At 41.8% G+C, this 27,848-nt stretch overlaps 1 protein-coding gene across 3 annotated transcripts; it reads right to left on the bottom strand.

Moving 5' to 3' along the window:
* Window positions 1–108: 108 nt before the first annotated feature.
* Window positions 109–27,815, bottom strand: mRpS28 (mitochondrial ribosomal protein S28). Of its 3 annotated transcripts, none has more exons than XM_053794495.2 (5): window positions 27,506–27,815; window positions 20,975–21,096; window positions 12,469–12,624; window positions 10,303–10,355; window positions 109–152 (listed from the first exon to the last, which is right to left on the bottom strand). In XM_053794495.2, the coding sequence occupies exons 1-5, from the start codon at window positions 27,800–27,802 to the stop codon at window positions 124–126; spliced, it is 657 nt and encodes a 218-aa protein (XP_053650470.2). In that variant the 5' UTR covers window positions 27,803–27,815; the 3' UTR covers window positions 109–123. The 3 variants fall into 3 exon arrangements, with proteins under 3 accessions (XP_053650470.2, XP_053650471.2, XP_053650469.2); XM_053794496.2 differs by lacking the exon at window positions 109–152 and adding an exon at window positions 8,964–10,120; XM_053794494.2 differs by lacking the exon at window positions 109–152 and having other exon boundaries at window positions 8,964–10,355.
* Window positions 27,816–27,848: the final 33 nt, after the last annotated feature.

The following is a 27,848-nucleotide window of genomic DNA, read 5'->3' as shown; positions in this document are numbered from 1 at the left end:
TTGCATACCCTAATTTCTTAATGATTCATGTCCTTGTAATGCTGCCTTTCATCTCCATGGGGAAAGTGGGCTCAAATTCTTCCTCCATAAGCATGTGTGTTGTAAAAGATGAACAAGGGGGCTTTAGGAAGGATTAGGGATGTGTAGACCAACTGTTGATATTGAAACATTAAGTAAACAGTATTTATGTAAGATAAGGAACCTTTTGTTGCATTTATGCCTTTAGAAAAGGCATATGACAGGGTAGATGGGGGAGCAATGTTGCAAATGTATAGAATAGGCAGTAGGTTATTCTTCTTTTAACACACCGGCCGTATCCCACCGAGGCGGGGTGGCCCAAAAGGAAAAACAAAAGTTTCTCCTTTTACATTTAGTAATATATACAGAAGAGGTAGTAGGTTGGTAGACAGCAACCACCCAGGGAAGTACTACCGTCCTGCCAGATGACTGTGAAACAAAAACCTGTAATTGTTTTGCATGATGGTAGGATTGCTGGTTTCTTTTTCTGTCTCATAAACACGCTAAGATAACAGGGATATCTTGCTACTCCTACTAACACTTTGGTCACACTTCACAGACACGCACATGCATATATATATATACATACATCTAGGTTTTTCTCCTTTTTCTAAATAGCTCTTGTTCTTTTTTATTTCTTCTATTGTCCATGGGGAAGTGGAAAAGAATCTTTCCTCCGTAAGCCATGCGTGTCGTATGAGGCGACTAAAATGCCGGGAGCAATGGGCTAGTAACCCCTTCTCCTGTATACAATTACTAAAAAAGAGAAGAAGAAAAACTTTATAAAACTGGGTTGCTTAAATGTGCGTGGATGTAGTGCGGATGACAAGAAACAGATGATTGCTGATGTTATGAATGAAAAGAAGTTGGATGTCCTGGCCCTAAGCGAAACAAAGCTGAAGGGGGTAGGAGAGTTTCAGTGGGGGGAAATAAATGGGATTAAATCTGGAGTATCTGAGAGAGTTAGAGCAAAGGAAGGGGTAGCAGTAATGTTAAATGATCAGTTATGGAAGGAGAAAAGAGAATATGAATGTGTAAATTCAAGAACTATGTGGATTAAAGTAAAGGTTGGATGCGAGAAGTGGGTCATAATAAGCGTGTATGCACCTGGAGAAGAGAGGAATGCAGAGGAGAGAGAGAGATTTTGGGAGATGTTAAGTGAATGTATAGGAGGCTTTGAACCAAGTGAGAGAGTAATTGTGGTAGGGGACCTGAATGCTAAAGTAGGAGAAACTTTTAGAGAGGGTGTGGTAGGTAAGTTTGGGGTGCCAGGTGTAAATGATAATGGGAGCCCTTTGATTGAACTTTGTATAGAAAGGGGTTTAGTTATAGGTAATACATATTTTAAGAAAAAGAGGATAAATAAGTATACACGATATGATGTAGGGCGAAATGACAGTAGTTTGTTGGATTATGTATTGGTAGATAAAAGACTGTTGAGTAGACTTCAGGATGTACATGTTTATAGAGGGGCCACAGATATATCAGATCACTTTCTAGTTGTAGCTACACTGAGAGTAAAAGGTAGATGGGATACAAGGAGAATAGAAGCATCAGGGAAGAGAGAGGTGAAGGTTTATAAACTAAAAGAGGAGGCAGTTAGGGTAAGATATAAACAGCTATTGGAGGATAGATGGGCTAATGAGAGCATAGGCAATGGGGTCGAAGAGGTATGGGGTAGGTTTAAAAATGTAGTGTTAGAGTCTTCAGCAGAAGTTTGTGGTTACAGGAAAGTGGGTGCAGGAGGGAAGAGGAGCGATTGGTGGAATGATGATGTAAAGAGAGTAGTAAGGGAGAAAAAGTTAGCATATGAGAAGTTTTTACAAAGTAGAAGTGATGCAAGGAGGGAAGAGTATATGGAGAAAAAGAGAGAGGTTAAGAGAGTGGTGAAGCAATGTAAAAAGAGAGCAAATGAGAGAGTGGGTGAGATGTTATCAACAAATTTTGTTGAAAATAAGAAAAAGTTTTGGAGTGAGATTAACAAGTTAAGAAAGCCTAGAGAACAAATGGATTTGTCAGTTAAAAATAGGAGAGGAGAGTTATTAAATGGAGAGTTAGAGGTATTGGGAAGATGGAAGGAATATTTTGAGGAATTGTTAAATGTTGATGAAGATAGGGAAGCTGTGATTTCGTGTATAGGGCAAGGAGGAATAACATCTTGTAGGAGTGAGGAAGAGCCAGTTGTGAGTGTGGGGGAAGTTCGTGAGGCAGTAGGTAAAATGAAAGGGGGTAAGGCAGCCGGGATTGATGGGATAAAGATAGAAATGTTAAAAGCAGGTGGGGATATAGTTTTGGAGTGGTTGGTGCAATTGTTTAATAAATGTATGGAAGAGGGTAAGGTACCTAGGGATTGGCAGAGAGCATGCATAGTTCCTTTGTATAAAGGCAAAGGGGATAAAAGAGAGTGCAAAAATTATAGGGGGATAAGTCTGTTGAGTGTACCTGGTAAAGTGTATGGTAGAGTTATAATTGAAAGAATTAAGAGTAAGACGGAGAATAGGATAGCAGATGAACAAGGAGGCTTTAGGAAAGGTAGGGGGTGTGTGGACCAGGTGTTTACAGTGAAACATATAAGTGAACAGTATTTAGATAAGGCTAAAGAGGTCTTTGTGGCATTTATGGATTTGGAAAAGGCGTATGACAGGGTGGATAGGGGGGCAATGTGGCAGATGTTGCAAGTGTATGGTGTAGGAGGTAGGTTACTGAAAGCAGTGAAGAGTTTTTACGAGGATAGTGAGGCTCAAGTTAGAGTATGTAGGAAAGAGGGAAATTTTTTCCCAGTAAAAGTAGGCCTTAGACAAGGATGTGTGATGTCACCGTGGTTGTTTAATATATTTATAGATGGGGTTGTAAGAGAAGTAAATGCGAGGGTCTTGGCAAGAGGCGTGGAGTTAAAAGATAAAGAATCACACACAAAGTGGGAGTTGTCACAGCTGCTCTTTGCTGATGACACTGTGCTCTTGGGAGATTCTGAAGAGAAGTTGCAGAGATTGGTGGATGAATTTGGTAGGGTGTGCAAAAGAAGAAAATTAAAGGTGAATACAGGAAAGAGTAAGGTTATGAGGATAACAAAAAGATTAGGTGATGAAAGATTGAATATCAGATTGGAGGGAGAGAGTATGGAGGAGGTGAACGTATTCAGATATTTGGGAGTGGACGTGTCAGCGGATGGGTCTATGAAAGATGAGGTGAATCATAGAATTGATGAGGGAAAAAGAGTGAGTGGTGCACTTAGGAGTCTGTGGAGACAAAGAACTTTGTCCTTGGAGGCAAAGAGGGGAATGTATGAGAGTATAGTTTTACCAACGCTCTTATATGGGTGTGAAGCGTGGGTGATGAATGTTGCAGCGAGGAGAAGGCTGGAGGCAGTGGAGATGTCATGTCTGAGGGCAATGTGTGGTGTGAATATAATGCAGAGAATTCGTAGTTTGGAAGTTAGGAGGAGGTGCGGGATTACCAAAACTGTTGTCCAGAGGGCTGAGGAAGGGTTGTTGAGGTGGTTCGGACATGTAGAGAGAATGGAGCGAAACAGAATGACTTCAAGAGTGTATCAGTCTGTAGTGGAAGGAAGGCGGGGTAGGGGTCGGCCAAGGAAGGGTTGGAGGGAGGGGGTAAAGGAGGTTTTGTGTGCGAGGGGCTTGGACTTCCAGCAGGCATGCTTGAGCGTGTTTGATAGGAGTGAATGGAGACAAATGGTTTTTAATACTTGACGTGCTGTTGGAGTGTGAGCAAAGTAACATTTATGAAGGGGTTCAGGGAAACCGGCAGGCCGGACTTGAGTCCTGGAGATGGGAAGTACAGTGCCTGCACTCTGAAGGAGGGGTGTTAATGTTGCAGTTTAAAAACTGTAGTGTAAAGCACCCTTCTGGCAAGACAGTGATGGAGTGAATGATGGTGAAAGTTTTTCTTTTTCGGGCCACCCTGCCTTGGTGGGAATCGGCCGGTGTGATAAAAAAAAAAAAAAAATACAGAAGAGGTTACTAGCCCCTTGCTACCGGCATTTTAGTCGCCTCTTACAACACGCATGGCTTACGGAGGAAGAATTATGTTCCACTTCCCCATGGACGTAAGAGGAAATAAACAAGAACAAGAACTAGTAAGAAAATAGAAGAAAACCCAGAGGGGTGTGTATATATATGCTTGTACATGTATGTGTAGTGTGACCTAAGTGTGAGTAGAAGTAGCAAGATATACCTGAAATCTTGGATGTTTATGAGACAGACAAAAGGACACCAGCAATCCTACCATCATGTAAAACAATTATAGGCTTTTGTTTTACACTCACTTGGCAGGACGGTAGTACCTTCCTGGGTGGTTGCTGTCTACCAACCTACTAAAGTAAGTTATTATAAGCAGTAAAGTTTTTATAAGGATAGTGAAGCTTAGGTTAGGGTGTGGAGGAGTGATGGAGATTATGTTCCAGCAATAGCAGGCCTTAGTAATATGTGATATCACCATGGTTCTTTAATATATTCATAGATGGAGTTGGGTGTTGGGGGAGGTGTGGGATTAAAATATAAAGAATCTAACACAAAGTGGAAGTTGTCACAGTTGCTATTTTGCCAATGACAATACTTTTGGGAGATTCTGAAGAGAAGTTACAGAGCTTGAGAGAATATGTAAAAGAAGGAAATTAAAAGTGAATATAAGAAAGAGAAAGATGATGAGAGGAACAAAAAATATTGGTAGTGAAAGACTGGATATCATATTAGAGGGAGGGAGTATGAAGCAGGTGAATGTTTTCAGATATTTGAGAGTGGACGTGTCAGCGGATGAAATAAATCATAGAACTGATGACGGGAAAAAAGGTAAGTAATGCGTTGAGGAGTCAGTGGACACTAAGAACCTCATCAATGGAGACAAAAAAAAGGAATGTACCATGGTATAGTGGTACTAACACTCATGTATGGGTGTGAATCATGAGTTTTAATCTAAGGTGGAGGGAAAGAAGGGTAGGGGTCATCCCAGGAAGGGTTGGAGGGAGGGGATAAAAGAGGTTTGATTCATATAAGCATGTTACACCTAGGTAGTAGGTTGGTAGACAGCAACCACCCAGGGAGGTACTACCGTCCTGCCAAGTGAGTGTAAAACGAAAACCTGTGATTGTTTTACATGATGGTAGGATTGCTGGTGTCTTTTGTTTGTCTCATAATCATGCAAGATTTCAGGTACATCTTGCTACTTCTACTTACACTTAGGTCACACTACACATACATGTACAAGCATATATATACACACCCCTCTGGGTATTCTTCTATTTTCTTCCTAGTTCTTGTTCTTGTTTATTTCCTCTTATCTCCATGGGGAAGTGGAACAGAATTCTTCCTCCGTAAGCCATGCGTGTTGTAAGAGGCGACTAAAATGCTGGGAGCAAGGAGCTAGTAACCCCTTCTCCTGTATAAATTACTAAATTTAAAAGAAAAACTTTCGTTTTTCTTTTTGGGCCACCCTGCCTTGGTGGGATACGGCCGGTGTGTTGAAAGAAAGAAGAACCATGTTACATGGGCATGACTGAGGCAAGTGGTTTTTATGACTTGATGTGCTGTTGGAGTGTGAGCAATGTAACATTTATGAAGGAACTCAGGGAAACCTGCTAGCTGGACTTGAGTCCTGGAGGTGGGAAATACAGTGGCAGTACTCTGAAGAAAGGGCAAGGATACTACAATTTGTAAGGTTATCTGAAGTGTGATGTTTATGCACTCGTGGCAAGAAAGCTATTGAAAGAGAGATGGTAAATGTATTTCATTTTCCAAGTCACCCTTCCTCTGAGGGAGATTGTCGGTGTGTTTAAAAACAAAGAAAGTGAATCCGTCCACTCTGCTGCTGGAGGATGGAGTGATAACGGAATGGAGGATGGAGTGAAAATGGAAAATAACAAATGAATGACAGTTAAATCTGTACATTTTACAAAACCAAGGAGGAAAAAAAAACAGCCAATCTAGAGAAACTAGGAAACAGTACATAAACAAGATCAACTAAATATGTGAAGCAAACATGCTGCCTCCCCTCCCCCCCACACACCGACCTTCCTCAACCACTGACCCGACACGGTTTTCCCTCAAGTTACCACATATCTCTGAGAATTTCTGATGGATATAGTACAAAACTGTGGTATAAACCTTGGTAATAGATAGCGATACCTCTCTGCGTTTTCTTCTATTTTCTTACTAGTTCTTGTTCTTGTTTATTTCCTCTTATCACCATGGGGAAATGGAACAAATTCTTTCTCCGTAAGCCATGCGTGAGGTGACTAAAATGCCGGGAGCAAGGGGCTAGTGACCCCCTTCTCCTGGATACATTACTAAACTTAAAAAGAAACTTTTGTTTTTCTTTTTGGGCCACCCCGCCTTGGTGGGATACTGCCGGTTTGTTGAAAGAAGAAGTACTGAACTATAAAATAATGCAAACTTTAGTCACAAGATAGACACCAGCCAAGGCATAACTGTGATAATTCCTGCATACATGGCAATAGCTGACAGATGCCACAAAATCAACACAGCTAAAAAAACTATAACTCTGCTCCTAGACTTTCAATATACAACATGTACACATGTACATATATAGGACAATATAGTCTACATAGGAAAGAGTGTCAAATTAAATGATAAAGAAATATGTCTAGAAGACAGCAACATTGATAACTCCTCGAACAGGGACTGGGTCCTGTACTTTGCATTTGTTAAAAGACAAATCCATTATAACAGTAGTACAGTGGAACCTGGGTTTTCGTATGCCCTAGTCTGTATATAAAACTATACTTATTGCTTATAAAATGTATTTTTAGGTAATATTTCCCATAAGAAATAATGTAAATCCAATTAATCCATTCCAGACACCCAAAAATATAAACAAAAAATGCATTTTATAGAGAATAAGTATAGTTTTACATACAAACTAGGGTATACAAAAACCCAGGTTCCACTGTATATACAAAGAGACCAAGTAGGTTTATTTAGCCACAGGTACACTTAAATACAATTATCGTACTGCAAATTACCTAGAATAACCCAAAAAAGTTTGACAAAGTGACTGTGGAAATTGCACATGGGTATTTAGAGGTGCCACTGAAGTTGCAAATGAGATATACAAAAACTATGCCATCCTTCTGTTTATTCACCGAGTGCCATATTACAAGATGGTGCAGTGCCAGACGTACAAACAAAACCCACTAACACAAAAATTCCAAATGGTAAATCCTCCCTTGTTTTTTGCTAACATTCTGGGTTTAAAAAGAAATTAAAATAACAAAGGGAACTAGCATGTACTCTACAGGGAGGTAGAAAAGAATCCTTCCTCCATAAGTCATGCGTGTCATAAGAGGAGACTAAAATGCCGGCAACAAGCGGCTAGTAACACCCGTATAAATTACTAAATGCTGACAGCAAGGTGCTAGTAACACCTTCTGTAAAAATTGCTAAATGTAAAAAGAAAAACTTTCGTTCTTGTTTTTAGGTCACCCAGCCTTGGTGGGAGATGGCCAGTGTGTTAAGAAAAAATTAGTACAGTGGACCCCCGCTTAACGATCACCTCCAAATGCGACCAATTATGTAAGTGTATTTATGTAAGTGCGTTTGTACGTGTATGTTTGGGGGTCTGAAATGGACTAATCTACTTCACAATATTCCTTATGGGAAAAAATTCGGTCAGTACTGGCACCTGAACATACTTCTGGAATGAAAAAAGTTCGTTAACCGGGGGTCCACTGTATATACAAGTGTGGTTCTCAGAGAAGCAAATGCTGTGTTTGGAGGACACAGGAACACATACAGGATACAAGGGATGTTTCTGTCAGTGAGATATGAGTACAAAGCTACAATTTATTAAAATGTGAGAGAGTAAATACATCACAGGGAGAAACAGAGTATATATAAACACAATTAATGAAACATAGGTGACCTGAAACCTTTCCTAATGTACAGGGTGTTCACGTTTCATGTGATATCCGCATCTGAAGCGTCTAACTGTGAAAGATTATTACAATCAAGTTTCATATTATACCTGTTTGAAATCAGGGAGTGTTTTTGTGGCCACCTTGTGCAATAAATAAAAATGTCTGATGACTCACTGGTCTCATGTGAACATAAGAATTTATTTTTTCATCACGTTGGCCGTTACCCACCGAGGCACGGTGACTCTAAAAGGAAGAAAAACCCAAAAAGAAATAACTTTCATCATCATTCAACACTTTCACCATCACTCATACATAATCACTGTCTTTGCAGAGGCGTTCAGATACAATAGCTTAGACGTCCCTCCAAACTGCCAATATACCAAACCCCTCCTTTAAAGTGCAGGCACTGTACTTCCCATTTCTAGGACTCAAGTCCGGCTAACCAGCTTCCCTGAATCCCTTCACAAAATATTACCCTGCTTACACTCCAACAGCTCGTCAGGTCTCAAAAATCGTTTGTCTCCATTCACTGCTAACACGCTCATGCACACTTGCTGGAAGAATATAAGAAGGAATTAGTATTGCAGCAGGCCTACTGGCCCATGCTAGGCAGGTCCAGATTACACCTATCCACACCCACTCATGTACAGTGGTAACTCGAATTTTGGCCTTAATTCGTTCCAAAAGGCTGTTCCAGTGCCGTTACTGTACAAATTTGTTCCCATAAGGAATAACGTAAATTAGATTAGTCCATTTCAGACCCCCAAAAATACACTTACAAAAGCACTTACAAAAATACACTTACATAATTGTTTGAGTTGGGAGCTGTGCAAAATTTGAGGTACCACTGTACTTGTCTAACCTATTTTTAAAGCTACACAAGGTTTGAGCTTCAATGACACTACTCGGGAGTTTGTTCCACTCATCCACAACTCTATTACTAAACCAGTGCTTTCCTATATCCTTTCTAAATCTAAATTTATCCAACTTGAACTCATTACCGAGTCTCAGAGATTTTTCTGGTCAGTACATCTGGAATTGGATATAAAAATCATTATAAAATCAAAATTTTCTTTTATTATTAACATCAATAAAAAAAAATCTACATCATAATACACTATATTTTATATCTGAGACTTTTTACATGCAGCAAACTCTCGTAAAACCATTCTATACAGTGATATTTTGTGTAAATATAATTGGAAGAAATGGTTCCAAAAATGAATAGAATATAGTACATACTATGAAGGCCTTTTAACATGCAATTAAATTCTGATTGTATTTTTAATTGCATTTACAAAAAAATTCATTACTGTATATAGAGGGGCTTTATAAGGGAGGTGACTCACATTTACAGAAAGCCATTATTTAACCCTTAACTGTCCAAACATAGATCTACATTTGTGCGTGTAGTGCTCCGAACGTAGATCTACGTTTTTTTTTTACATAAGAATGTAAAATCGAACGTGGATCTACATTCGGAGCGCTACACACGCGATCACAGATGTACATTTGGACAATTTAAGAGTTAAGAAAGATAAAGAACCAGCAATGTTGCACTCACGTTGCATAACCTCTGCACCTCGAGCACAAATTTTCTTAATATTTCACATATTTAAAAAAAATATATATGAAGAGTGTAATAAAATCTAATAGATTAGGAATTTTGCCTCTATTATGATGGATTTTAGTCAAAACATTTTAATTTTAGAGGTAAGCAGGAAATAGTCCAAAAAATCGTCACTGTGCAACCGAGCCTCGCTTGACTCTGCTAAATTGTCTAGTGAAGTTCTTTAAGTAGGTGTTTTGGTGCTTCCTCTAAACTTATAGCTATTTTAGGTTAGGCTTGTACAGAGACTCCCCTACATACAAACATTCGTGTTGCGAACTCTTGATAATGCGAACAATTTGTGGGAAGCACCGAGATGTAAACAGTACACAGTAGGTTACTCTAGCAGCATCGTTCATATGTATGCCTGCGCTCTCTCCACAAATTCAGTGTTATTTGTGATGATTATATCCCCAATATGTCTGGTGTTAAGCACAAAGGCAGTGGTGATACAGGTGGTGGTGCTAAGAAGCACCAGGCCATCACAAGAGAAATACCAAGGCAAGATACTGGTTCTCTTTGCACTACAAATCATTGTAAACCCTCAATGTAAACTACCTATGTAAATATAGTTCCTAAAATATGTCAACCACATTGTAAACCTGCAAGGAAATAAAGGAATTTGAATCTGAATTTGAAACAAGAATAGACATGATAATATATTTTTGTATTTTTATTTTTCCTGTGTTCATGTATATGTTTAAACTATGTATACTTCTAGGTTACTCACTATTCATACATACATGTACATACACTACACTACTGTACAATACTGTATACGTACATATGTTGGACTGATGAACAAATGGGTTTACGAACGACTGCTCGGAACCAAACCTGTTCATAAGTAGAGAGTATCTGTATAACAATGGCGCTCAATACCAAGATGAAGATGAATTTAACACATGTACAATACCTGGGTATCTTTACACTGTAGATGTTTGGCTACACAAATACATACATGTATATGAAAAACATGTGCTGCGGTAAGTTGTTTTATAAAGCCAGAATATACAGCGCAATTTTTTTTTTTTTGTAAATACGACTGAAAGGTACATCGAAAATTGAATAGCACGTGGAAAGGCCATCGTAGTCAGGGCCTATGGGGGAGGGAGGGGGGGTTCAGTTGGTACACTGGCCCGGGGCCCAACTGTGAATCTCTAACGGGGCCCCACAGCCACAGATGTTTTATTTTGATGTTTTCATTTGATATTTTTGGGTAATTTCAACTATTTTTAGTTTATTTAGAAAAATAATTATGTAAAATGCACTTAGATTGGGGCCCTCAGCCTGCTCCCAGGAGCCCCGACGCAGTGTTGCTCCACCTTGCAAAATTCTCTTGGAGACCCTGATTATAGTACACATTATTTAATTTAGGTTGCACTTTTTTCAATCAGATTAAAACATCACACTACACAAAGGAGCCTTTGTGTGGGTCCCTAATATTTCCTTTTTACAATATTGTGAAACCGGAAAAAAAACACAATTTTACTTATGTAAAGAGACTAAACACGACTGAAGGAGGCTTCCGACTTACAAACGAATTGCATTCCAATTTTTTCAATGTAAAAACAATTATTCTCCACGGGGAAGTGGAACAGAATTCTTCCTCCGTAAGCCATGCGTGTCGTAAGAGGCGACTAAAATGCCGGGAGCAAGGGGCTAGTAACCTCTTCTCCTGTATATATTACTAAATGTAAAAGGAGAAACTTTTGTTTTTCCTTTTGGGCCACCCCGCCTCGGTGGGATACGGCCGGTGTGTTGAAAGAAAGAAAAACAATTATACACAATAACCCTTGCATAGGAGAATGCGCTTATGAAGGCATTTGAGTCCAACCTGGACCTTTAATGAGTCAATGGGCCAAGTCAAACCAAAACATCGTTGTAAGTTTATCTCCTATGTGTAGCTTATTTGTGTATTGTTCCAAGAGGCAACCAAAATGCTGGCAGCAAGGGGCTAGTAACCCCTTTTCCTGTATAAATTACCAAATGTAAAAGGAAAAATTTTTGTTTTTCGTTTTAGGTGTTAATGTTGCAGTTTAAAAACTGTAGTGTAAAGCACCCTTCTGGCAAGACAGTGATGGAGTGAACGATGGTAAAAGTTTTTCTTTTTTGGGCCACCCTGCCTTGGTGGGAATTGGCCAGTATGATAATAATAAAAAATGTAGTACAAACAATGGGTGTTTGATGTGTTCAAACTGTGAGTTGACAGGTGCAAAACATTAACTGGTTTAAAAAAAGACATGTGAACCAATGCTAGGGCACTTTTTTCTTTTTACTCAACAAACAGACCATATCCCACAAAGGCAGGATGACCTATAAACAAAAATAACTCTTTCCTTTAACACTTAATATTTTGTGCAAGAATGGTATATAATACCGACAAGATGAAATTAAGACACATGTGCAACATCTGGGTATCTTCATTGTAGACGTTTCGCCATCCAGTGGCTTTATCAATACAAATTCCAGGACAGTATATAGTCCTACTGTCTTCAAGTTATGTCCTGGAATTTGTATTGATAAAGCCACTGGATGGGAAAACGTCTATAATAAAGATACCCAGATGTTGCACATGTGTCTTAATTTTACTTAATATTTTATACTAGAAAAGAGGTTACTAGCTCCTTGCTCCCGGCATTTTAGTCGCCTCTTATGACACACATGCCTTACGGAGGAAGGATTTTGTTCCACTTCCCCGTGGAGATTCTAGGACATATTAATTAAAATGTTTCACTCCTAAGACCTAATTAAGGTCCCAGGACCGAACCTTTTTCTAATAAATATGTCCTGGTACTTGCTCAAGGCTACTTTTAAACCACTTGACAGTATTAATTACTAAGGTTTGCACCAAAACCTTTAAACTGGTTCCACAGTTCATAATTTGGATGAACTTGTGGTTTTTGTAAGTTGGAGACCTGGACATATATAATACATTAGGGTACACTACTGCTTGGCTGATTCGGTTTTCTTTGGCGGATGAATCAAACCCAGGAGTGTTGCATCTGCCTCGAGTAACGTCATGTCTGTAGACGACCCCAGGAAACGGGTGGAGAGCTCCAGTTCATGGAGACGTAGCCGGACCCGAGCACCTCTCACATAACTCCTAAATAAAAGGAGTAAGGTTAGATTTCTTCCACTTAAATTATGTTCATAGGGAAAGAGTTAAGCCAGTAGGGGTCATAGAGCACCTGCAGAAGACAAGACCAGACAAGACCAGACCAAACAAGATTTTTTTCAGCATGATACAACATTTGTACAAAGATCGGTTACTTTTAGGTGTGCATGCAGAAAGCCCATGGTTATGAAAATCATTTCTGGCAAACTCAACACTTTCAGCGTCGGGACCCATGATCCTAACTCTGTCAAAAAATTTAAAAAAAAAAAAAAAAAAAAAGTTCTTATGAAATGATAGAGGATCTTTTCCCGATGGTAATGACACCAAAAGTATGAAATTTGATGGAAAACTTACAAAATTACACACTCGTGAAGTTAGCGATCACTGCGATATTTACACATTGGCGATTTCGCCCAATTTTTGGCCAATTCCATTGTTGCAGTCGACTAAAATCATAGCTATTTCACTAGAACTCCATATGTTCTATTGACTGAGTACAAGAAACCCCCATTTACTGATTTCAACTACTCAATAAAGTGGTCAGAAATTAGCAATTTGGCCAATTTCACACAAATTTCAAAAGATGCCAGTTTCAAAATAGGGCCCAGAATAAACAAGGCAGACATTCCTGGCACTAAAATAAAATTTTCTCTGTTCATTAGTCATGTCTCCAGGCCCTCTTATATCACTCTTGCTTTCCATTGTGAATTTTTATCTCACAAAAAATAGAAGATTTACTGTTATGCAGACTACTGCATTATTATAATAATTGTATAAATACTGTTAACCTGTTCGTAACTGCGTATTAGACTGGCCAGTTGGACACGTAACGGTTGGTGACGTCATTCGTTTACTCGAACATCGGCAAAAATCGAACATTTCTGCTAATTTGAGCTCAATTTCAATTTCATCATAAAACCAATCAAAATTATCTCAATTTCTGTAATATATCTTCCATTCTATCAAATGAGACCAAGAAAACGAGAATACAACCATATATACCATACGAAAATACGCTGCAAAGTCGCTGTTTTAAACCAAAAACACGGTCATTTTTTTTCTCATTATGCACTGCGTGCTGCTGGATTTTTTTATGCTGCGCACACTAACCATGCAGCCCCATTCTTTCATATGTAGGTCGACCAGCTTTCTTCCACCAGATTTGAAGGAGCTAGAATTTTGGCGTAGTATTACGGGACCGGCACTGGCTCTCAAGCTGTAAAATTATGGGACTGACACTGAAAGGGTTAAACCTAAGACTACAATGGCAATAATTATTATCTGCTAAATATATAAATACACAAAATTATTTTATGATACACTGTTTACACAGAAATGAGCGACACTTTACATCAGGGGTCCCCAACCTGTGGCTCTTCTATGAAATGAATGCGGCCCAGGCATGATATTATGAATTCACTTTTATGTAGGTTCCACACTGCACAATACAGTGGACCCCTGGTTAACGATATTTTTTCATTCCAGCAGTATGTTCGGGTGCCAGTACTGACCGAATTTGTTCCCATAAGGAATATTGTGAAGTAGATTAGTCCATTTCAGACCCCCAAACATACACGTACAAACGCACTTACATAAATACGCTTACATAATTGGTCACATTGGGAGGTGATCGTTAAGCAGGGGTCCACTGTATTAAGAAAAGTGTATGGCTCTCATCACACACATGACCATAAAATGTAGCTCACTTGTGAAGGCAGGTTAAGGAAGACTGATTTTGAGCATGCTAAAAGCACATTGTTACTCAGAGCATTTAGACTAAGGTTAAGCCTAACTTAAGACTGCAATGGCAGAGTAATTATATATAATGATATTGAAGGTATATAAATATAAATTTAGGGGGGGACAGTGTAATTTGATTTGACTTCAAGGAAGGGAAAGGTCAGCTCAAATTCCTTAAATCAAAAGCCTTTCTCATGCATCAAAGTAACTCTTCCTTGCAGAATGTGAATTATAGTCCATTATTTACGTAGTAGTTTAAACAGATACAGTGAAAAATCATTCCTCTGAGAGCCATGTGTGTCACATGAGGCGACTAAAATGCCGGCAGCAAGGGGCTAGAAACCCCTTCTCCTGTATACATTACTAAATGTAAAAAACATTTTTCTTTTTTACGTTACCTTGTCTGGGTGGGATGTGCCCAGTGCTCAAAAAAAAAAAAAAATACAGTGAAGCTTCTATATTTGCTAACTTTGCTCTTTTACCGAGTCATCCCACAATACACACACTACACCCATAACCTGTATGTAGGAGAGAGAAGCTTACGATGATGCTTCACTCTGACAGATATGATTTTGTTCGGATTTTTAACCCCGGAGGGTTAGCCACCCAGGATAACCCAAGAAAGTCAGCGCGTCATCGAGGACTGCATAACTTATTTCCAATGGGGTCCTCAATCTTGTCCCCCAGGATGCGACCCACACCAGTCGACTAACACCCAGGTACTTATTTGCTGCTAGGTGAACAGGACAACAGGTGTAAGGAAACGTGTCGAAATGTTTCCACCCGCCAGGAATTAAACCCGGGCCCTCCGTGTGTGAAGCGGGAGCTTTAGCCACCAGGCCACTGGGCCACCTGACTTAGACCATTTACAAAGTCACACTAACACACGAGAGGGAGCCAGTATATACAGCCTCTCCTCACTTAACGACAGAGTTCCGTTCCTAAGACCACGTCGGTAAACAAATTTATCGCCAAGTGAGGAACATACTATAATTATAGTGAATTTGTCCCCCCATCTTTGATATTGTTTTAATGTCACCTCTGCGGCATTTATAACATTTCTAGTATATTTTTAAATGTTTATACAGGAGTGTACTGTATATTGTAATAAACAGAATAGAGGAAATCAGCTCTAATATACATTATTTAGGTATGAATACTGGTCAGAGAGCCCGTCATAAGTCCGAGTCGACAATAAACAAGTACAGTGGACCCCCAGTTAACGATATTTTTTCATTCCAGAAGTATGTTCAGGTGCCAGTACTGACCGAATTTGTTCCCATAAGGAATATTGTGAAGTAGATTAGTCCATTTCAGACCCCCAAACATACACGTACAAACGCACTTACATAAATACACTTACATAATTGGTCGCATTGGGAGGTGATCGTTATGTGGGGGTCCACTGTACATTGCTAAGTGAGGAGAAGCTGTATAGGCGAGCTGGACAAGGCCAGAGGATGACAACTTCCTGGACCTGCCCTCACTCTGCTAAACATTACATCATCAACCTCGTGCATAGAATTAACACAACATTACACAGACAATTCAGATGTGTGAAGTGTTAGAGATAAATGTAACATAATTCCTAAATTTATCTTTATACACTTTCAATATTCTTATATATAAACAAATAACTATTGCCATTACAGTTCTAACTTAGGCTTAAGACTGCCTGAAATACTCTTCATAACAATAGGCTTTCTACATGCTCTGAAACGTTACCCATTTCTGTATAATTAATGTGCAGTCTTTCCCCTACTTACGAACATGTTCAGTTCGCAACGGTCGTTCATAAGTCCAACATATGTACATATACAATACAGTGGACCCCCGCTTAACGATCACCTCCAAATGCGACCAATTATGTAAGTGTATTTATGTAAGTGCGTTTGTACGTGTATGTTTGGTGGTCTGAAATAGACTAATCTATTTCACAATATTCCTTATGGGAACAAATTCGGTCAGTACTGGCACCTGAACATACTTCTGGAATGAAAAAAGATCGTTAATCGGGGGTCCACTGTATATGTGAGTAAACATGTTATAAGTGAAATCAGTTTATAATGTTTATAATAAAGTTTGTAAATTTTTTTTTTTTTTTTTTTTTTCAACAAGTCGGCCGTCTCCCACCGGGGCAGGGTGACCCAAAAAAGAAAGAAAATCCCCAAAAAGAAAATACTTTCATCATCATTCAACACTTTCACCACACTCGCACATTATCACTGTTTTTGCAGAGGTGCCCAGAATACAACAGTCTAGAAGCATAAACATATAAAGATACACAACATATCCCTCCAAACTGCCAATATCCCAAACCCCTCCTTTAAAGTGCAGGCATTGTACTTCCCATTTCCAGGACTCAAGTCCGACTATATGAAAATAACCGGTTTCCCTGAATCCCTTCACTAAATATTACCCTGCTCACACTCCAACAGATCGTCAGGTCCCAAGTACCATTCGTCTCCATTCACTCCTATCTAACACGCTCACGCACGCTTGCTGGAAGTCCAAGCCCCTTACCCACAAAACCTCCTTTACCCCCTCTCTCCAACCCTTTCGAGGACGACCCCTACCCCGCCTTCCTTCCCCTATAGATTTATATGCTTTCCATGTCATTCTACTGTGATCCATTCTCTCTAAATGACCAAACCACCTCAACAACCCCTCTTCTGCCCTCTGACTAATACTTTTATTAACTCCACACCTTCTCCTAATTTCCACACTCCGAATTTTCTGCATAATATTTACACCACACATTGCCCTTAAACAGGACATCTCCGCTGCCTCCAACCGTCTCCTCGCTGCTGCATTTACCACCCAAGCTTCACACCCATATAAGAGTGTTGGTACTACTATACTTTCATACATTCCCTTCTTTGCCTCCATAGATAACGTTTTTTGACTCCACATATACCTCAACGCACCACTCACCTTTTTTCCCTCATCAATTCTATGATTAACCTCATCCTTCATAAATCCATCCGCCGACACGTCAACTCCCAAGTATCTGAAAACATTCACTTCTTCCATACTCCTCCTCCCCAATTTGATATCCAATTTTTCTTTATCTAAATCATTTGACACCCTCATCACCTTACTCTTTTCTATGTTCACTTTCAACTTTCTACCTTTACACACATTCCCAAACTCATCCACTAACCTTTGCAATTTTTCTTTAGAATCTCCCATAAGCACAGTATCATCAGCAAAAAGTAACTGTGTCAATTCCCATTTTGAATTTGATTCCCCATAATTTAATCCCACCCCTCTCCCAAACACCCTAGCATTTACTTCCTTTACAACCCCATCTATAAATATATTAAACAACCATGGTGACATTACACATCCCTGTCTAAGACCTACTTTTACCGGGAAGTAGTCTCCCTCTCTTCTACACACCCTAACCTGAGCCTCACTATCCTCATAAAAACTCTTTACAGCATTTAATAACTTACCACCTATTCCATATACTTGCAACATCTGCCACATTGCTCCTCTATCCACTCTATCATATGCCTTTTCTAAATCCATAAATGCAATAAAAACTTCCCTATCTTTATCTAAATACTGTTCACATATATGCTTCAATGTAAACACCTGATCTACACATCCCCTACCCACTCTAAAACCTCCTTGCTCATCCGCAATCCTACATTCTGTCTTACCTCTAATTCTTTCAATTATAACCCTACCGTACACTTTTCCTGGTATACTCAGTAAGCTTATTCCTCTATAATTTTTACAGTCTCTTTTGTCCCCTTTCCCTTTATATAAAGGGACTATACATGCTCTCTGCCAATCCCTAGGTACCTTCCCCTCTTTCATACATTTATTAAACAAAAGTACCAACCACTCCAACACTATATCCCCCCCTGCTTTTAACATTTCTGTCATGATCCCATCAGTTCCAGCTGCTTTACCCCCTTTCATTTTACGTAATGCCTCACGTACCTCCCCCACACTTACATTCTGCTCTTCTTCACTCCTAAAAGATGGTATACCTCCCTGACCAGTGCATGAAATTACTGCCTCTGTTTCTTCCTTAACATTTAAAAGTTCCTCAAAATATTCTCGCCATCTTCCCAATACCTCCATCTCCCCATCTACTAACTCCCCTACTCTGTTTTTAACTGACAAATCCATATTTTCCCTAGGCTTTCTTAACTTGTTTAACTCACTCCAAAATTTTTTCTTATTTTCATTAAAATTTCTTGACAGTGCCTCTCCCACTCTATCATCTGCTCTCCTTTTGCACTCTCTCACCACTCTCTTTACCTTTCTTTTACTCTCCATATACTCTGCTCTTCTTATAACACTTCTGCTTTGTAAAAACCTCTCATAAGCTACCTTTTTCTCTTTTATCACACCCTTTACTTCATCATTCCACCAATCACTCCTCTTTCCTCCTGCCCCCACCCTCCTATAACCACAAACTTCTGCCCCACATTCTAATACTGCATTTTTAAAACTATTCCAACCCTCTTCAACCCCCCCACTACTCATCTTTGCACTAGCCCACCTTTCTGCCAATAGTCGCTTATATCTCACCCGAACTTCCTCCTCCCTTAGTTTATACACTTTCACCTCCCTCTTACTTGTTGTTGCCACCTTCCTCTTTTCCCATCTACCTCTTACTCTAACTGTAGCTACAACTAAATAATGATCCGATATATCAGTTGCCCCTCTATAAACATGTACATCCTGGAGCCTACCCATCAACCTTTTATCCACCAATACATAATCTAATAAACTACTTTCATTACGTGCTACATCATACCTTGTATATTTATTTATCCTCTTTTTCATAAAATATGTATTACTTATTACCAAATTTCTTTCTACACATAGCTCAATTAAAGGCTCCCCATTTACATTTACCCCTGGCACCCCAAATTTACCTACTACTCCCTCCATAACATTTTTACCCACTTTAGCATTAAAATCCCCAACCACCATTACTCTCACACTTGATTCAAAACTCCCCACGCATTCACTCAACATTTCCCAAAATCTCTCTCTCTCCTCTACACTTCTCTCTTCTCCAGGTGCATACACGCTTATTATAACCCACTTTTCACATCCAATCTTTATTTTACTCCACATAATCCTTGAATTAATACATTTATAGTCCCTCTTTTCCTGCCATAGCTTATCCTTCAACATTATTGCTACTCCTTCTTTAGCTCTAACTCTATTTGAAACCCCTGACCTAATCCCATTTATTCCTCTCCACTGAAACTCTCCTACCCCCTTCAGCTTTGTTTCACTTAAAGCCAGGACATCCAGCTTCTTCTCATTCATAACATCCACAATCATCTCTTTCTTATCATCTGCACAACATCCACGCACATTCAGACTTCCCACTTTGACAATTTTCTTCTTCTTATTCTTTTTAGTAATCTTTACAGGAAAAGGGGTTACTAGCCCATTGTTCCCGGCATTTTAGTTGACTTTTACAACACGCATGGCTTACGGAGGAAAGATTCTTATTCCACTTCCCCATGGATATAAAAGGAAAATTAATAAGACCAAGAACTATTAAGATAAAATCAAAGAAAACTCAGATGAGTGTGTATAAATAAATGTGTACATGTATGTGTAGTGTGACCTAAGTGTAAGTAGAAGTAGCAAGACATGCCTGTAATCTTGCATATTTATGAGACAGACAAAAGACATCAGCAATCCTACCATCATGTAAAACAATCACAGGCTTCGTTTTACACTCACTTGGCAGGACGGTAGTACCTCCCTGGGTGGTTGCTGTCTACCAACAGATGGAGATATAATACAAATTCAATAAAACAGACGGTGTTCGTATGTAGGAGTCTCAGTATCGTGTTAAAATAAATTTGTATTTTACATTAATGTAAATAAACAAAATTATACATGAAAAAAAGTACTATTAGTTAAAAAGTCCATAAGACATTATTTCAGCCAAACTAAAATAATGCAGAGTGGTACCTCAGGATATGAAATTATTTCATTCCAGAAGGCTGTTCGAGTGCCGTTACCGAACGAATTTGTTCCCGTAAGGAATAATGTAAATTAGATTAATCCATTTCAGACCCCCAAAAATATACTTACAAAAGCACGTACAAAAATACACTTACATAATTATTCGAGTTTTGAGCTGTTCGTATCTTGAGGCGCCACTGTATTTTGAGAGAATACGTTACAGTAAACATTCCTAAATCTTTAGATTTTAATCAATTTTTCATATATTAAAAATTGTGAAATACTTCCATATTACCCAAGTGTTAAATAGGTGTCTTATTCCTCAGCAGTTTATCAGAACTAGGCCTATTATGTGCCTCTGTAATCATATGCCTATTGCCCACAGGATGGCCAAGGGCCGGGGTGTATAATAAACCTATTGAACCAACTAAATTACATCACATAACTTTTTTTAACACATTGGCTGGTTCCCACCTAGGCAGGGCGACCCGAGAAAGAAGAAACACTTTCACCATCACTTGCTCCACCACTGTCTTCCTTCAGAGTGTAGGCACTGTACTTCCCACCTCATGGCTGGTTAACTGGTTTCCCTGAAATTGGTTACAGCAAATTCCACCATAGTAGAAAAAAGCTTACTTACTGAGCGTTCCTCTGAGGTCTATGACAGACACAATAAAATTTGCTCCCAAAGTCGATGTACAGATCGTTCTCAACAACGTGGAAGACGGTGCCCTCCACTACCTTGCCTTCAGGATCACCCAACTGAAAATTAATCATTTAATTAAATACACGTGGCCTGGTCTCAGGCCAGGCTGTGGGGGCCTTGACCCCCTGAAGCCCTCTCCAGGTAAACAGTAAATCCTCGACTTGCAAACACATTGAGAATTTTCTGTATCGTGTATATCCTTATTTTATCATTATTGTATATAATATCATTGTTATATATTATTATACACAACACAGGAGGTCCTTAATGTGTTCAGAAGTCAAGAACTTACTGTACTGTGACTTTTTATTCTTCAGGGAGTAGTGTTCAAGTGTCTTTAGGTTGGGTTAGGTTGGGTTGAGTTAGGTTAGGTAAAGTTTGTCAGGGAACAGGACAAGTGTTTCCTGACGTGGGTCTTAAGTCTAATGATGGTACAGTAGACTGTCGTTTAACATGGTTTTGTTTAGCACATTTTGGTTATAGCACTATTGAAGACTTGCGGCTTATTTTTGTATAACACTTCACAAAATTAACTTAACACGGTTCGGTTTGCGGGAGGGGAAAAAAATTGGAGTGTTGCCCATGGGATACACTCTGCCTGGCTGTGGGTTAGACCACTGACTCAACGGGGGAAACCTATCACCATCCCCCGCCACCCGCACCACCCTCCACACCACTTCCACCACCCTTGTCCCAGCCTTGAGTTCGTACGTCTGTAGGACCATCCTCTGCTAGGTAAATGAGTAAATACGAGTTTGTGTGATGACTGACTAATTTACTGACTTACTGACTGACTTACTGGCTGATTGACTGACTTACTGACTGACTGACTGTATTACTGACCTGACTGACTTACTGACTTGACTAGGCTGACTGACTTACTGACTTGACTGCCCTGACTGACTTACTGACTTGACTTACTGACTTGACTGATTTATGCACACTCCAGTACAACCATCAACTTCAGTACCAGAACCTCTACCATCCACCTCAGCCCAGTAGGACCACAACATAACTCTCCACTCTCTTCACAATCATCCACAAACACCAGCACCCACAATTTAAGGTAATAAATACTATTATTTCTGTTGTATTTGTAATCTTAAGCAGTAAAAACAAGATAATACATCACGACAATAAACAATAAACTACAATTACACATTCACTTTTATTTTTGTAAGATCTGTTGGTCTGAAAGTTTTTTTGGCTTTTTGGGAACTCCCAGGAACGTAACCCTATTTTTCCCTTAAGCTCTTCAGTTTGTCTAACACAGTTTTAATTACCATGGCATTTTCAGGAACGTAACTACCGTGTTAAACAACGGTCTACTGTAGGTATAATGTTCGCTAGGAACAGGACAAGTGTTTCCTGATGCGGGTTTAGTGAAAATAAAAATGGAAATGCTTATTTCCTTCCAAAGCTTACGATGTGTGGTTTACATATTATAAAATATTAATTACAAAGGCCACTAGCATGCCTAGGCATTTCGAGCTAACTAGTCAAATGATGACCCACAGATAAAGCTTTTGGTCCCCTGACTGAGCCCTTCTGCTGGCTTACCCCTCCGCAACTTTAAAAATTGTGGTCATGATTATAACCCATAGTTTCCAAGTGTCTGTTAAACCATGATGCTAAAGAACAGCAGGAAAAAACACTATAATACTCTATTATAAACCTAACACAGAACTGCATAATTATCATCATTCATATTTATAATTATCATTATTATTGTATTATTATTATTATTACTATTATCATCATTATCATTATCAATAATGGAAGAGTTAACTCCACTTCCCTGGATCAAAAGTCCTCCAGCATTATCATCCTGAAAGATTACTTAAATAGGTTAATAACTGGGAGTCTGGTGTCCCATGGCCTGGTTGACAACACTCTTGCCTCGGAGTGTTCGGGCTCAATCCCTGGCACGGGTGGAAATATTGGCTGAGTTTCCTGACACCTGCTGTCAGTGTTCACCTAGCAGTAAGCAGGTACCTGGGTGTTAGCTACCTTACACCTAGGAAGCAGGTGCACCCAGGTACCTACAAACTGCTAGGTGAACAACAGGTGTCAGGAAACCCGGCCATTATTTCACCCATTGGGGGATTGAACCCGGATGACATTTCCACCTGTGCTGGGAATTGATCCCAGCCAATATTTCCACCCATGCCGGGGATTGATCCCGGTCAATATTTCCACCCGTGCCGGATACTGAACCCGGCCAATATTTCCACCCATGCCGGGGATTGATCCCAGCCAATATTTCCACCCGTGCCGGGGATTGATCCCAGCCAATATTTCCACCCGTGCCGGGGATTGATCCCAGCCAATATTTCCACCCGTGCCGAGGATTGATCCCGGCCAATATTTCCACCCGTGCCGGGGATTGATCCCAGCCAATATTTCCACCCATGCCGGGGATTGATCCCGGCCAATATTTCCACCCGTGCCGGATATTGAACCCGGCCAATATTTCCACCCGTGCCGGGGATTGATCCCAGCCAATATTTCCACCCGTGCCGGGGATTGATCCCAGCCAATATTTCCACCCGTGCCGGGGATTGATCCCGGCCAATATTTCCACCCGTGCCGGAGATTGATCCCCGCCAATATTTCCACCCGTGCCGGTTATTGATCCCGGCCAATATTTCCACCCGTGCCGCGGATTGATCCCAGCCAATATTTCCACCCGCGCCGAGGATTGATCCCAGCCAATATTTCCACCCATGCCGGGGATTGATCCCAGCCAATATTTCCACCCGTGCCGGATATTGAACCCGGCCAATATTTCCACCCGTGCCGGGGATTGATCCCGGCCAATATTTCCACCCGTGCCGGAGATTGATCCCAGCCAATATTTCCACCCGTGCTGGATATTGAACCCGGCCAATATTTCCACCCGTGCCGAGGATTGATCCCAGCCAATATTTCCACCCATGCCGGGGATTGATCCCGGCCAATATTTCCACCCGTGCCGGATATTGAACCCGGCCAATATTTCCACCCGTGCCGGGGATTGATCCCAGCCAATATTTCCACCCGTGCCGGGGATTGATCCCAGCCAATATTTCCACCCGTGCCGGGGATTGATCCCGGCCAATATTTCCACCCGTGCCGGAGATTGATCCCAGCCAATATTTCCACCCGTGCCGGATATTGAACCCGGCCAATATTTCCACCCGTGCCGAGGATTGATCCCAGCCAATATTTCCACCCGAGCCGAGGATTGATCCCAGCCAATATTTCCACCCGTGCCGAGGATTGATCCCAGCCAATATTTCCACCCGTGCCGGGGATTGATCCCAGCCAATATTTCCACCTGTGCCGGGGATTGATCCCGGCCAATATTTCCACCCGTGCCGAGGATTGATCCCAGCCAATATTTCCATCCGTGCCGGGGATTGATCCCAGCCAATATTTCCACCCGTGCCGAGGATTGATCCCAGCCAATATTTCCACCCGCGCAGAGGATTGATCCCAGCCAATATTTCCACCCGTGCCGAGGATTGATCCCAGCCAATATTTCCACCCCTGCCGAGGATTGATCCCAGCCAATATTTCCACCCGCGCCGAGGATTGATCCCAGCCAATATTTCCACCAGTGCCGAGGATTGATACCAGCCAATATTTCCACCCGTGCCGAGGATTGATCCCAGCCAATATTTCCACCCGTGCCGAGGATTGATCCCAGCCAATATTTCCACCCGTGCCGAGGATTGATCCCAGCCAATATTTCCACCCGTGCCGGGGATTGATCCCAGCCAATATTTCCACCCGTGCCGGGGATTGATCCCAGCCAATATTTCCACCCGTGCCGAGGATTGAACCCAGCCAATATTTCCACCCATGCCGAGGATTGAACCCAGCCAATATTTCCACCCATGCCGGGGATTGATCCCAGCCAATATTTCCACCCGTGCCGAGAATTGATCCCAGCCAATATTTCCACCCGCGCCAAGGATTGATCCCAGCCAATATTTCCACCCGTGCCGAGGATTGATACCAGCCAATATTTCCACCCGTGCCGGGGATTGATCCCAGCCAATATTTCCACCCGTGCCGGGGATTGATCCCAGCCAATATTTCCACCCGTGCCGGGGATTGATCCCAGCCAATATTTCCACCCGTGCCGGGGATTGAACCCAGCCAATATTTCCACCCGTGCCGGGGATTGAACCCGGCCAATATTTCCACCCGTGCCGGGGATTGAACCCGGCCAATATTTCCACCCGTGCCGGGGATTGAACCCAGCCAATATTTCCACCCGTGCCGGGGATTGATCCCAGCCAATATTTCCACCCGTGCCGGGGATTGAACCCAGCCAATATTTCCACCCGTGCCGGGGATTGAACCCAGCCAATATTTCCACCCGTGCCGGGGATTGATCCCAGCCAATATTTCCACCCGTGCCGGGGATTGAACCCAGCCAATATTTCCACCCGTGCCAGGGATTGAACCCAGCCAATATTTCCACCCGTGCCAGGGATTGAACCCAGCCAATATTTCCACCCGTGCCGGGGATTGAACCCAGCCAATATTTCCACCCGTGCCAGGGATTGAACCCAGCCAATATTTCCACCCGTGCCAGGGATTGAACCCAGCCAATATTTCCACCCGTGCCAGGGATTGAACCCAGCCAATATTTCCACCCGTGCCAGGGATTGAACCCAGCCAATATTTCCACCCGTGCCAGGGATTGAACCCAGCCAATATTTCCACCCGTGCCAGGGATTGAACCCAGCCAATATTTCCACCCGTGCCAGGGATTGAACCCAGCCAATATTTCCACCCGTGCCAGGGATTGAACCCAGCCAATATTTCCACCCGTGCCAGGGATTGAACCCAGCCAATATTTCCACCCGTGCCAGGGATTGAACCCAGCCAATATTTCCACCCGTGCCAGGGATTGAACCCAGCCAATATTTCCACCCGTGCCAGGGATTGAACCCAGCCAATATTTCCACCCGTGCCAGGGATTGAACCCAGCCAATATTTCCACCCGTGCCAGGGATTGAACCCAGCCAATATTTCCACCCGTGCCAGGGATTGAACCCAGCCAATATTTCCACCCGTGCCGGGGATTGAACCCAGCCAATATTTCCACCCGTGCCGGGGATTGAACCCAGCCAATATTTCCACCCGTGCCGGGGATTGAACCCAGCCAATATTTCCACCCGTGCCGGGGATTGAACCCAGCCAATATTTCCACCCGTGCCGGGGATTGAACCCAGCCAATATTTCCACCCGTGCCAGGGATTGAACCCAGCCAATATTTCCACCCGTGCCAGGGATTGAACCCAGCCAATATTTCCACCCGTGCCAGGGATTGAACCCAGCCAATATTTCCACCCGTGCCAGGGATTGAACCCAGCCAATATTTCCACCCGTGCCAGGGATTGAACCCAGCCAATATTTCCACCCGTGCCAGGGATTGAACCCAGCCAATATTTCCACCCGTGCCAGGGATTGAACCCAGCCAATATTTCCACCCGTGCCAGGGATTGAACCCAGCCAATATTTCCACCCGTGCCAGGGATTGAACCCAGCCAATATTTCCACCCGTGCCAGGGATTGAACCCAGCCAATATTTCCACCCGTGCCAGGGATTGAACCCAGCCAATATTTCCACCCGTGCCAGGGATTGAACCCAGCCAATATTTCCACCCGTGCCAGGGATTGAACCCAGCCAATATTTCCACCCGTGCCAGGGATTGAACCCAGCCAATATTTCCACCCGTGCCAGGGATTGAACCCAGCCAATATTTCCACCCGTGCCAGGGATTGAACCCAGCCAATATTTCCACCCGTGCCAGGGATTGAACCCAGCCAATATTTCCACCCATGCCAGGGATTGAACCCAGCCAATATTTCCACCCGTGCCAGGGATTGAACCCAGCCAATATTTCCACCCGTGCCAGGGATTGAACCCAGCCAATATTTCCACCCGTGCCAGGGATTGAACCCAGCCAATATTTCCACCCGTGCCAGGGATTGAACCCAGCCAATATTTCCACCCGTGCCAGGGATTGAACCCAGCCAATATTTCCACCCGTGCCGGGGATTGAACCCAGCCAATATTTCCACCCGTGCCAGGGATTGAACCCAGCCAATATTTCCACCCGTGCCAGGGATTGAACCCAGCCAATATTTCCACCCATGCCAGGGATTGATCCCAGCCAATATTTCCACCCGTGCTGGGGATTGAACCCAGCCAATATTTCCACCCGTGCCGGGGATTGAACCCGGACAAGTGGAGTCCAGGTAACAAGGTCACATAGTGACCCCAGTGGCTCCTAATTCCCCCCGATGCATCAACTCCTGTAAATTAACAATTATTTCAAAAATATTAGAGCTAACATGGGTTAAATGGGTCAAATTAATTAAAAAAATTGTATTTTTTAAAAAAAAATTGGGGGGGGCGTAATTTTTCAAAAAAAAAAATCGAAATTTTGTCTTTTATCTGACCTGGATCAGTTTTGAGTTCCTGAGTAGTGAAGAAAATGTCCTGGAAGGCTTAGGAGCCTCCTCCGACACCTTGGAACTAGAGCTCTGAGTGTACTTGATGAAGGACTTGGCAAACCCACCCGGCTCGACCTTCTTTATTTGACTTCCGTCTTGACCTGACTCTTGGTTGACCTTCTTGACCTGGCTGGCACCTTCACCTGCCTCCTGACCTGACCCCGAGGCACAAAAACGGCTGAAAAACGGCTTAATTAAGACATTTGTGGATAAAAATTTGGTCTGGGCTCTGACGGCCGCCATTGTCAGTGTTGCCAACTCTAGGAAAATTTCCGCTAGATTCGTGCTA

This window comes from Cherax quadricarinatus, unplaced genomic scaffold (genome assembly GCF_038502225.1).
Source record: "Cherax quadricarinatus isolate ZL_2023a unplaced genomic scaffold, ASM3850222v1 Contig37, whole genome shotgun sequence".
NCBI lineage: Eukaryota > Metazoa > Arthropoda > Malacostraca > Decapoda > Parastacidae > Cherax > Cherax quadricarinatus.
The sequence above is the reverse complement of the archived record's forward strand: the minus strand, read 5'-3'. Positions and strand labels throughout refer to the sequence as shown.